At 37.7% G+C, this 13,010-nt stretch overlaps 1 protein-coding gene across 1 annotated transcript in view; it reads left to right on the forward strand.

Moving 5' to 3' along the window:
- LOC136840862 (uncharacterized) overlaps positions 1 to 9,957 on the forward strand; it is a 28,389-nt gene extending 18,432 nt beyond the window's left edge. Inside the window, 1 exon segment of the mRNA XM_067107808.1 lies at positions 324 to 9,957. Coding sequence (XP_066963909.1) covers positions 324 to 2,495 — 2,172 coding nt within the window. The 3' untranslated portion in view covers positions 2,496 to 9,957.
- Positions 9,958 to 13,010: the final 3,053 nt, after the last annotated feature.

The following is a 13,010-nucleotide window of genomic DNA, read 5'->3' on the forward strand; positions in this document are numbered from 1 at the left end:
ATTGAAAGCCAAAATGTTCCAGAAAGTTTAAAAATAAAGATGCATATACAAGCAACACCGAGATAGCGTTGCAAAAGATGCCTTGCACTGGACTACTAGATGCAATACATGCCTTGCCTTTTTGAGAGCTAATCAGCTCCAGTGGTCTAAAATAAAACTAAGTATACTTCCTCGAGATATGCTGAATATTATGCAAATGTGCCTTACACTGGACTACTGGTATATATTTGTCAAAGCTGTATGGGTAATATCGATAATGTATTTAAACAGTACGTATTAGACTTTGTCAGTACCTGATTTTACACTAAATTTTTCTTTTTCAGGAAAACGGACTGATCTTTTGTAAATCACCTGCGGTGTGTGCAAATTTAAACCACTATTTGGGGGCTTTCAGTGAGGAAGCAGCAAAAGTTCAATGGAAACTGGTAGTGAAACAAAATCTTCAGCATGAGGTCAGAGATTATGCTTCACAGCCAGAGTCTTATGGTTTCCTTTTCATTAGGTGTGCAAATATTTCTCATGCAGAAGAAGACCTTGGGCAGCCTCAATATGATGAAGCTTATGTAGAACAAAGTTTGGTACATCATACACAGTTATTTTTATTTCCTCCCAGCATTGGGAAAGCTGAGAGCATTCGAAAGAAAGATATAAATGTCAATTTGCTGATGGTTGATTCTGTATCGCGAGCTCATTTTTATAGATCTCTTCCAAATACTGTAAAGTTTCTGGAAGAATTAAGTGAAAGCTCAGCAGCAAAAGTCTTAGACTTCCAGCTATTTCAAGCTGTAAAGCAAAGAACGTTTGAAAGTCTTCAAGCTCTTTTTTCAGGCTATGTAAATACATCAGAGGTGCCTTTTGGAATGTATGATATACCAAGGGCACCATTGCCTGTTAATAAGTTATTTGGAAGATTTAAAAAGAAAGGATATAGAACGCTTTGGTTGGAAGACTTATGTTGGAATTGGGAATGGGGTCTTGTGAAAGATTTAAAAGTAATGAATGCCACTCTTGAAGATGTTGCTCTTTGGAAAAATTTTAAAAAGGCACTTGGCCTTGCAAATACTGGGGATAAAAGTTGACCTTTACTTGTCTAGCCAGAAATTCTGTCAGCTAATGGGAAAAAAGATCCTTTCCGTAATTTGCCTGTTGTGTGCTATAATGGACGTCATCACCATGAATACATCCTTGAGTACCTGCAGCTGTATCACCTGTCAATGCATAATTCTGGTAGCCCTTTCATATCATACACTACGACAAGTGTTTCACATGATGAATCAGGAATTCGAGTGCAGGCCTTAGATGATCCGTTAATGAAATATTTAAAGTTTGTAGCTGAATTAGAGGATACCATAACTATTTTATTTTCAGACCATGGAAATACTTATGGGAAGTTTATAGAATCAAGTCCAGAAGCTTATGCTGAATCTTTTAACCCTATGCTCTTTATGATAATACCGAAATCTGTTCAAAATATCCTAGGTGATGTTCACATGCGAATTTTGAAGGACAATGAAAAACAGTTAGTAAGTCTTATAGATTTACATTATATGTTAATAGAAATAATTAAAGAAAAAGTTGATAATCTGGATCCAGCCTTTGAGAAACATTATGTTATTCCTGGGGGCTTGTTAAGTAGTATACCTCAAACTAGAAATTGCCAAGATGTCCCCTTATTGCAGCCAAATCTCTGTATATGTAAAGATTATGAAACCATAGTAGAGCCAACATCTATTCACATGGCACTTGCTGATTATGGGGTTGGTATTTTAAACAATTTGATTTTATCACAACACAGAAAAGATGGCAAAAGTGGATTTGGTAACTGCTTACCAATGAAAGCTGTTGAAATTAGAAAGGCTTTTGAAGTACACACTGCTGCAGATTTGGTGATTTATAAGCTTGATCTTCTTGTACAAAATTCTGGGAATGAAACAAGTAAAGATATATTTTTTCTTTCCTTTGAAGCAGGGCGTAAAAAACCTGGCTTAAGACTAATTTCTTACGAGCGCTTTAGTGTTTATGGTATGTATGACAAGTGCAAAGATAGGAGTGTAGAACTTAAGCTTTGTGTTTGCAATGTAGAAAAAGCCAAGTACAAAAGTAGTTTGCTAAGTTCATTAATTTTTGGTAATCTTTTACCAGACCTGTCTCTTTTTAACAGAAACAGAGACATCTCAGATCAGAACCTAATCCAGTTTCTGATAAGTCCAGTATTTGGTACAAAGCCAGAAATTGACTTTTCATATCCTAAGGATAGTCCTTGTATGTATACAGTCATTTGTAGATACAAGTCGGGTATTACACTTAAGGCTCTAAATTTTTGTTCTGAGTTTCACAAAGTGGAAATAAGAGTTAATGCAAAGAATGTATTACTGTCAAGTGAAAGGCATTCAAATTTCATCCTGTACCCAAGAGATGTTAAGGTATTAATGGCAGGTATTGTAGCAAATCCAAAAGTTGAGTGGCATTGGGATCATAGTGTTCAAATTTATTAGAGAAAATATGTACATTGTACATCTGTATCATGAACATTTTAAAAATTTATTTTGTGTATGTAAGATATCTATTTTAATTTTCTTGTTATAACTCAGAAAGTTGTCAAGGTTAATGGTGACATTATTTAACCATATCACTGAACAAAACTCTTACATAGTAAAAATCAAACTCGTACCTCATGAATATTTTTCAGCAAATTATTTTCTTCTCATATTTAAGATGACTGTAGTAGTTGCAAACAAGAATGACATTATTTGTACAAAAGTAGAATCAAACAGTGTTTTCTTGAGCAAAGCATCCTATACTTTCCTGAACCTAACTTGAATACTCTGGTTGCACATACTCTTCATTATTCTACTGCTTACCTGGTGGTCTATATCTGTTGCTTTTAGAATTCATGTTACCAAAAATAACAAATATTTTATTTTTTCTTTTAATGGCATGAACTATATTGATAATTTTCAATACTCATACCCATTGTCTCTGAATGTATTTGTGTTCAGTGTATTTTCATATCCTTGTCAGGTATACCATTCATTATCTTCTGTAGTGTTCCATTATAAAAAAATATCTGTTGAATCTTTTAAATTTGTTGATAGATAAAACTCTGTCAAAATGAATTTTTTTGTCAAGAGAAAATGTAAACTTTAATTTTTAGTACAAATCCATTACCATGAAATGTTATCCAGATAAACTTTCTCCAAAGGAAGAAGAGCACTTGCACTGTAAGGTTTGGTAGGATCCTAGTTGACATTGTAAACCTTTGATAAGTGGAATGGGTTTGTATAAAAGAATAAGATTTCCTTTGTTTGTAGGAAAAACTGTTCATTTAGTAATAAACCCATAACTTGTACAGGTAGTAACAAATCTCTGTTCAGGGGAGGAGGATGAATGTTGTCAATTCCCTGACAAGCAAAATGAGATACTATGACCTAAATGGCACAAGAGATAAAAGATAGGAAACATGTGTCAACACTGAGAGTTTGAAACACATACAGAGAAGGTAAGTGTGTCTTGTATTGTACAGTTCTTAGTGTATATGTTAAACTTTTATATGATGATAACTCACATGGTTAAATAATTCATCCCACGAGTATGACATAAGATCAAATATAGCTGTAGACTAGAACTTTACATTATAAGAACATTGTATTATAGAATGAAGGAAGGGAATGAAAGGTATATGATGATTATTCCATTTACCTTAAATTCATCACCCCTCCTGACACACTCCCGCCCACACCTCACCCCAAAAGAAGGGGCCTTTTGGTCCATGGCTACAACAGGCCCCAAGGTGTCTCCAGCTACTTATGCATCATATCTCAAAATTTAAAAATCATAAATGTCATTGGACATCTCCAGGATCCTTCCATTAAAATAGTATTACGTCCAGTTGTGCTTTAAGAATTAACAAAATTGATCAATCTTTTATCTTGTGAACACTGACTTCTGCTTGAGATGCTTTGCCATGTGCCACATTGTCATAGGCTCTAATAACTACTCTTCTGAGCCTATAAGAGATTGTATTTCATGTCTAATCTATAGTCCCTGGTTCTTTGAAGGTACAACTATATGGCTTTAGTTAGACAAGGAACAGTATCACTGTTTTTGGTAAGATTTTTTGAATGACAGAATGGTGAAATGTGCTGTTGTACAACCATCAGTCTTTTGAGGTATATCTTCACAACAAAGCCAGCTGCAAAGATGGTTGAACAGAATCCCAGCATTTTTTACGGTATCAGTAACCCTAATTAATAAGGCACTCACTCACACACTACACAAAGATGCAACACCAAGAGGCTTTCTTCATGCAAATTGAGAAAAGTGGCATTTCCTAAGGTTCGTGTGGTGGTCTTGCTATACTTTTCAGAATGAGGGACCGATCCCAGTTTGATGGCTTGATAATTCTTTTGGGTAGATATTTCTGGGATGTTGACACATTTTAGGTGTAAGGAGGCAGAAACTATCCTTCATGTCTGAGATGTCTGGTTAAAGAAAGTCCTGTAACATCTTAATGACTATTACTGTGAAGTCCTGCTATCCCATGTTGGGAATAGTGGCATGGATTAGGTTAATGTCCCTTCCACTATGTAGTACCAGTTACAGAGAACTTCTACTATGACTTGCACAACCAGAATATGAATTTTTACATGGTCTAGTGATTCCTTTGTCCTCCCTCTCAGAAAATACTTTTCTTTTACTTTTCAATATCCTCCAGATATGACAGTCCACCATATGTAACTTCTTATGAAAACTACTGAAATGCAATTGTTTCAGGATGGCCCTCCAGCTTGGAGTGTTCTGGGTCTGTCTACCAGCACCAAGGTTATGTTACTTTGAGCTTTTTAGGAAGTTGCAACTTTGTCCATGACCTTTCTTATTGGAATGGAATGAAATATAGAGTTTAGGCCAAAGGCCAAGCACTGGGACCTATGAGGTCATTCAGCTATGGAAAGGAAATTGAGAGTAGGTAGGGTTGAAAAGTGTAACAGGAGGAAAACCTTGCAGTTGCATTATGAAATAATTGTTAGGAGAGGGTGGATAGCAAGATAAAAGAAAGATAATAAGAATGGAGGTACAGTAAAAGGAATGAAAGGGGTTTCAGCTAGGGGCTGAAGGGACACTTCAAAGAACCTTTAGTAATGCCTACAGTGCACCCCATGAGGTCCATTGATGGCACTACTGTACGGGGATAAATTTTCCAGGTGTGATAAGACTGAGCAGTGCTCTGGTATCCTGCAATGGGGGTCCCCATAGTTGGCACAATATATATACTGTACATATGACAGCCTGGATTCACCACTCCAAGAATCTCCCCTACTAAGGCATTTTGTTAAAGCTCTGTGTTTCCTGAACACAAACCTTTGGAAAATTTCCTCCATGTTCATGGGTCTATTTGAAAATATTTGTTGTTGTCAGATGATGAAAAGTTTCTGGTACTGTGGCCCCTTGCAGTCAAAAGTACCAGAAACTTTTCATCATGTAACATAACAGTATGTACCATCTTGTCCAACATGTACTGCTCAGAAGTTTCCAAGACAGGAAAATTAGTTAAAATTCCAAATAATTTATGTCGCTGCTTTCATCTCATGAGGACAAATACCTGCGGCTTGAAAATGCAAAAAATAGGCTACCCGGCCCTTTCAGGAGGCCTCTGAAAGAGAAAAACTCCTGGGCCAGGAAGAATTAGTTCTACTCTGTCTTAAGGTGTTTGTATCTTGCCACAATTGTAGACTCACTATCACCTTGTATGTGACAAAAATTTTTATTTAATTTTCTGGCTGTGCTGCACATATGCTGACCTAAGTGAGGCAGAAAAGTTGCTTTTTCTTTGCTGGTGGATGACAAGTATGGGAATTGTGCTGATGCGTGATTGTGGTTTGTGGTAAAACAAAATCTTGGAAAAGTAATTGGTTTGTGGTAAAACAAAGTCTTGTAAAAGTAATGGGTTTGTGGTAAAAAAAGGCCATTTACTCGTCCAGCAGTCTGTCAAAGACAAGAATGGCCTCACAGAATTTACGGTATTTATTTTGTCTTGTAGTTAGAGTTTGATGATTAAGATTACTGGAGTGAGTCTGCAAGAATTACGTTGAATGTACAGAGATTGAGTAACAGTTACAAAATGGTAAAAAAGAGTAAAGACAGGATGTGTGTTAGCACATTTTTCATTAAGATTTTATAAAATCGTAATAAAAAATGTGCTTTAAAAACTTAAGATATTATTGTTTTACAGGTAGCTCTCGTTGTTGTTCAATATGTAATAGAGTTTTAATCTCCAGTAGTTTGATTTTACTTTTGAGAAAATTTGGTGCTTACCATTATTTTAGTTGTATATACAGTAAATACTATATGATTTTAATGAGAGTACAATGGAATGATTCTAGTCATTACTTATTTTTAAATGTTTTATTTTTTTGTTACATGGAATTTATTGCCTTTTAAGCATCAAGTCATTTTGTTGTTCCCATTTTCTGTATCCATACCTTCCAATCCAAGCCATTTTTGGGCACCATTTTAGTACATTTTCCTATATTTCTATCAGTGTGCTTTCCATTCCTTTGTTATACTTCAATTTTTGGTTGTATTGACTTTTAGTTTACATTACATGCATCTTCTATGCAAAATTGTGTGTGTATCTTGTAGTGTGTTTACAATTGTAGTTTGTCAACTGAATCCTTGCAGTACTGTGTCCACAAATGTTATCTTACCTTAATTTCCTCATCCTGCATTTATGCTTTGGTTGTCACTGTAGAGTTGAGTAAGAAAGCAGTCTGGGAGCAGGTTAACAATTTTCTGTTAATCATCCCTCATTCTCGTTTGTAGGTCTTAACCCTCACCTTCTGGTAGTGATACAAAGCAATCATTCTGTCTTCATATTCAAGTCTGATTTCTTTGTAAATATTTTCATGTTTGCAAAAACTCTGGAATTTGCTTCATTCTCATACTATTTCACGTCCTCTCACACCAAATCCCTTCATGAAGGCAAACTGCTATTTTTGTGTGTCATAACCTACACTCCCAACCCTTCTGCTGGAATGCTAAATGTATTCATGGGTGTATGGGGAATCATGCTTTTTTGTTATGTTGTCTGTATAATGTGTAGTCTTTCTATCTTTTTCAGAATACTGATATTGCTGAATGTTTTAATTATTTTTGATAATTTTTTCTCTATGCTTCCATGTAGCATTGCACCTGAGTTTGAATTCAAAATTTAGCCAGACCTATAGATCCTAAATAGCCTTACTGTGCAGAATGCACCTAGGCATTAATTTGAAATGTTGCAAAAAAATAGTCCACAGTTCCATTGTGTATGTGATGCCATGAATTGTTTTCATTTGAATGTGCCCCTCTTCAGTAAAACATGATTCTATTCTTCCCATTACTACCAAGTGTTTTCTGCTGTTTTTGTGCCCTGTCTTTCATAGCTTACAATTTTGAATTACTCTTTCATCTCTGCTTCTCAGGCACATACAGTACTGTAATGTGATGTGTGTTATTCACCGAGTTGTTTGATTTGGTTTACATTTCAGCCATCAACTAAGTGTTTTCTAGGCATTATCTGGTGTATTGCCAATTCTGTTTCCTGCACTTTTCAATAAGTTAAGTTTAGCGAATTAAGTGAATTTCAGTCATTTGGTTTCATTCCATAGAATTTTGTTGTTTTTATGCTCCTGTAATTTTAGTTTGGGTTTTTTCTCTTTTCAAATATATTGGGCTGTATTGTGGAACTTTAAACTTTTGCCTTGATCTTATTGGGGTTTTATTTTCTCAGTAGTATTTGCTTTATATCTGCCCCACCACAATAACAGCTATCTATGGTCTCTCCTTCCTCTCTCAACTAATTAAGTGTTACTGTATTCATGACTTGGAGGTAAGTGCCTTGTGCTGTTAAGTGGCATTTATTGTGTATTATTACCTTATTGATTATGCCACAACATAATTTTGTAAGGAAGGACAGCAGTTCCTGTAATACTTTCATGTTGTTTTTTTGGGAGCTCCCATTTCCATGTGGCCCATCCTGGTTTGCTTGTCATGAGCCAACCTGTTTCATCAGAAGTATACTGACAGCTCCCTGGCTCAACTAGACAGTCCCTGGATACCCGCTTGGCCTGTGGCTCTGTGTAGTGCTTGCATGACAGTGCTCTTACTCCTGTCCTCTACTAGTTTGGGCATTGCCAAACAGGCTTCACCATCCTCATTCCAAGGATGATAAGGTGGAATTTCAGGGGTTGCTGGTGTCTGGAGATAAAGCACTGACTTTCCTTTCTCACCATGAATGCCAGTTTGTGGGTGACTTTGTTTCGATAAATCAACTTGGTTTTGAGCCCCCCCTCTTTTCAAGAGAAGTTTTGTGGAAAGTACTGTAGTCTCACACTATGGAATAGTGGAGGCAGTAGTGGAGAGAAGGAGATTGGGGTCTTGTGACTCAGATTCTCTGTGCAGTTTCCTTCAAACACCATGGGCTCAAGGATAACTGCGGCTGAAACCTCGGGTGTAGCCTAGCTTCAGTCTGGGGTTGGGAGGAAGCCTGTTCCTCTTAAATCCAGACAAGTAGCCCATTTATCTTCCTTGAGAAAGAGTGGAGAGTCCTCCTAGGTCTTTTGCCTTCCTCTCGTAGTCACAGCTAGGAAAGGAGGCAATGTGAAGAAGGAAGAAATGCAATGCTCAGGCTGGGAGTCGTCCTCTCCAGCTGTGAGCAAAGTCATGCTTTTAGAATGGATACCATATTCCATTCAGGGACTTTTACCCATCACTTACGTGAGAACTAGTCCTGTTCCAGATGTATCCCTGAAAGCTCTTGTCCTTTCAGTGGAAGTGAAGAGGATGATGGAGAAAGATGGAAGAGAAGTTTTAGATGACCAGTCTCCAGGCTTTTACAGTTGTCTCTTCCTTACAGAGAAGATGACTGGTGGCTAGAGACTAGTGTCAACCTCTCATTGTTGAACAAGTTTGTTTTGTAGACTTGTTTCAATATGGAAACAGCACAGTCAGTGTTGGATTGCATCAGAGAGGGTGGCTTCATACTTTTGGTAGATCTGAAGGACACAAAATTTCAAGTATCCATTTGTGAGACCTCTTGGAAGTACCTCCTTTTCAAAGAACTGTTTTGGGCTGACGATGGTCCCATAGGTGCTTACAAGGGTGTCCACCTTGGTATCAGTTTGGGCTCATTTGCAGAGGATACATTTCCTTCATTACCTGGATGATTTTTTGGTTCAGGTATCCTCATGAGATGCAGTTGCTCTGGAACAGAGATCATCTGTATTTCTGTAGTCATGAACTGCGCATCATGATAAGCTGGGAGAAATTGGGTCTGATACCCAAGCAGCAAAGTACAGGCAGTCCCCGGTTAACGGCGATCCAGTTTTACGGCGCTTGTCTAGCGAAAATCGGCAATTTTCGGCACCGAAAATCGCCAATTTCCACTTAACGGCGACGATAATTGGGTATTGGCACCAATACATACCTAACAGAGGTGCCAATAACCGAAAATCTGTGCTTTTTGGCACCGATAAGCCCCAAAAATCGCTGAAAAAGCACCGAAATCGCCGATTTTTGGTTAACGGCGATTTTCGGTTATCATCACACCCTCAGAATGGAACCCCCGCTGATAACCGGGGACTGCCTCTAATAGGGCATGCTCACAGACAAGGGTATTCCCCCACTCACCCCTTAACCACAAATTACCTACCATGTTGCCAAGGTTTAGCTCGCATTGAAAAATACTCTTACATAAAAGACTGGTTTGTATACCAAGGAAAAATACTAATTATTATAAAAATTTGTTGTATTTTAACCATTTAATGCCTTTTTGGTGTTAAGAGCAGGTATGTGGTCAGTGACCTGGCCAAACTATTTAATGGTTACCAGCTGTTTATAAGTAATATTTGTAATATTTTTTAATGTGATGTATTTAATTTTTATTGCTTTTGGGTCTCAATAAAGTACATTCTAGCCGAGTGTGTGGTTTTCATTTCAGCCTTCTCAAAGATTCATTATGTTTGAAGGCTGTTTACATGCTGTAGTAAATAATTGTCAGCTAACAAATGCTCCAACATGGTTATGGAGACTACAGTCAGCAGCAAGCTTCCATGTGCTCAAAATATATTCAGTACCTAAGGCCTCAAGTTCTGCTTAGGTAAATGAAGAAAAAATTTAATTGTAAGAATGGGCATTCATACAATGCAATGTGTTAATTGTCTGCTTGTATGCCAGAATGCTGTATTGAAGAATGATTTTTTATCCGAGTTTTTGCAGGTATCACTTCGCTTTTATACCATGCAGAGGTCTAGGTAGATGTCCAGTGATGTGGCCTCCTAACCAAAGAATGACCTAAGATTAAGTGGAGGAGGTAGGAGTGAATATTTTACTTCTATGATCAGAAGGTCCTAAGAAATATTCTGATGTTTGAGATTGAAACTTTGAAAAATACCATAAGAAGAAACTTTTGTATTGAAATACCTCATAGAATGATTAAAATTTATAGATACACATAAAGAAGATTGATGGAATTGTCTAAAGAGGCTCATTAAATTTTGAAACAAACTCTTTTTGTGTTAGCTACAGATACCCATCATTGCTACTTTGCCTTATTTTTTATCACTCCTACTTTTCCATATTTTAGAGTTCATAAATCATGTAAAAAAATATTGCAAAATATGTATGAAAATGTTGCTCTTTTACAAAAAGGTAAACAACTAACTCTTCATATTAATATTTTTATAGAACATTTTCATATATTTCATTTGCACTGTATGCATATATTTACATTCACTTAAACCCATTCATCATATCAGGCCCTTATTGCAGTACACAATGACAAAAGAAAACATGTAAAAAATGCGCTGGTTTCTTCTGCACAGTCGAGTTTTCTGTACAGTGTATAATGCTGTATGAAACTCTCAGCTAAGACCTGGTAGCGTCAGTTTCTCCCCAGATGTGGTCAAGTGAAGGTGTGTCGGAGACACCTCCGGAAGACGCTGCCAGACGCATGATCCATGGCTAACCTTAACATTAAATAAGATAAAAAGCTAGAGGGCTGCAATTTGTTATGTTTGATGATTGTAGGGTGGATTATCAACATACCAATTTGCAGCCCTTTAGCGTCAGTAGTTTTTAAGATCTGAGAGTAGACAGAAAAAGCGCAGACTGACAGACACAGCCAAGTCAATAATTTTCTTTTACAGAAAACTAAAAAGCAGCACTCACTTGTATCATTAACACTGCTTGGACCCTCAGTCATCCATCCACAAATCACCTCAAAATGTATAAACTAAGTATAATATGCAGCTGCAAGATCAATGAGGTTGGAAGATTAACACATGAAGATAATTGATGGGTTTTTTATTGTATAAAAATGTTTGTTTATAACTACCTCATCAATCATGTTATGCCAAAATTGCAATGTAAGTGGCAGGCAATGTTGCTGAATATTTCAGATTGTTTGCAAAGGGCTGAAGGATCCAGGAGAGCTCTCGGAACTAATGTTTTAAGCATCAAGGTTCTAAGAAATCTTCAGTACCAGAAACAGATGACCATTATGCAGTAGAAGAGGGATCTTAGGAATGGTCAGACAAAAATCTGCTGTCCAGGGTCACAGGGGCTATGAAGATCACAAGCAACAAAGAATGTTTTTTCTTGCATTGACTATGAGTGTCAAGTTTCTGGAAGAAGCCATGTAACTGGAGGTAGGAAAAAATAAAGGGGAGGAGCCCTCCAAATGTGGTTGTTAAAGCATGAGTCCTTTCTTGAAGCAGGCCACTGCTAGAAGCTTCTTTTGGCATGGGTGGCATTTAGAGAAAAAAAATGCCATGATCACTTACTTGATGGCATTAAGCGACTTGCTGAGACCATGACTGCAATGACAACAAGAACACCAGAGTGAAGGTTTATGCTGATTTAAGATGTGATGAATCTGAGGGGAAGGCTTCTTGAGAATATAAAGCCTCAGAGGAGTGTGAACTTCTGCCTGGATCTCCACTGCATAAGGGCCCACAAGAGAAGATGGCATAGTATAGCTGGAACCATGGAGTGGAATGTCAAGCCAAGGAGGATGCAATAGTAAATCCCAACAGTAGCCGGAGCAGCAACAGCAGAGGGAGGAGTAACATCAACCATATAGCCCCATAGCAGGAATGAAAGACAAGGCATTTGCTGACTGTATGGCAAGAGTAGCTGGCATAGCAGGAGCATCTAGCATAGTAAGAGCAGCTGCCACAGCAGGAGGCATCAACACAATGCAAAAAATATCTGAAAAAGCAGAAGCAGTATGTTTAGATGTATCACACATGAAAGGGTCCTATTGCAGACTGAGGTGAGGCAATTATCTGGTAAAGGTGATCCTAGATGACCCCAGGTGATGATTCAAAGTTCTCCTGCATCTGTGCAAGGACAGAGTCCAACATCACGCCTCAGCTGTTGACATACCAGAAGCCAGGGAAGTGGTACCAGGAAAATCAGGTAATGAACATGCGGGGGCAGGAGTAATCAGTCACTGGGTAGAGTGAGCAAGAGACCATTGAGGCAGGTGGGCTAATTTGAACAGCAGTAAATGGCACGTCATTAGAAGACTGGTGCTCCTTAACCTTAACCACAGAGCAGAAGATCCAAAGGTAAACCACAACAGGACACCAAAGATTCCAAAGTGGAAGAAACTGCAGCTTCAGTAGGAGAGAGCTTGTCCTTTCTTACCTCATAAATCCTCCTCTTCTCAAGCATGCTTATTTGTTGGACAACCAGTCCTGGCAAGCGTTGCTGTGAGACTAGGTGCTCATCACTGACCTACATACTGTATTACTGCAGAGTTTGTGAGAGCCCGTCTCCAACAAAAACATGAAGATATCACAGACCTTAACTGGGAGCACCTGGCATGTTCACTTAAGCATACTTACAATAAGCAAAACAGAACACAAAAATCTTTACACTAACAATCCACTTCAAAAAAGCATTACACAAGTAGTATACCAAACCTGGATAAGTAGAAATAAAGAAAATGCACTTGATCTGCCAAAAAG

Source organism: Macrobrachium rosenbergii, chromosome 8 (genome assembly GCF_040412425.1).
Source record: "Macrobrachium rosenbergii isolate ZJJX-2024 chromosome 8, ASM4041242v1, whole genome shotgun sequence".
Lineage (NCBI taxonomy): Eukaryota > Metazoa > Arthropoda > Malacostraca > Decapoda > Palaemonidae > Macrobrachium > Macrobrachium rosenbergii.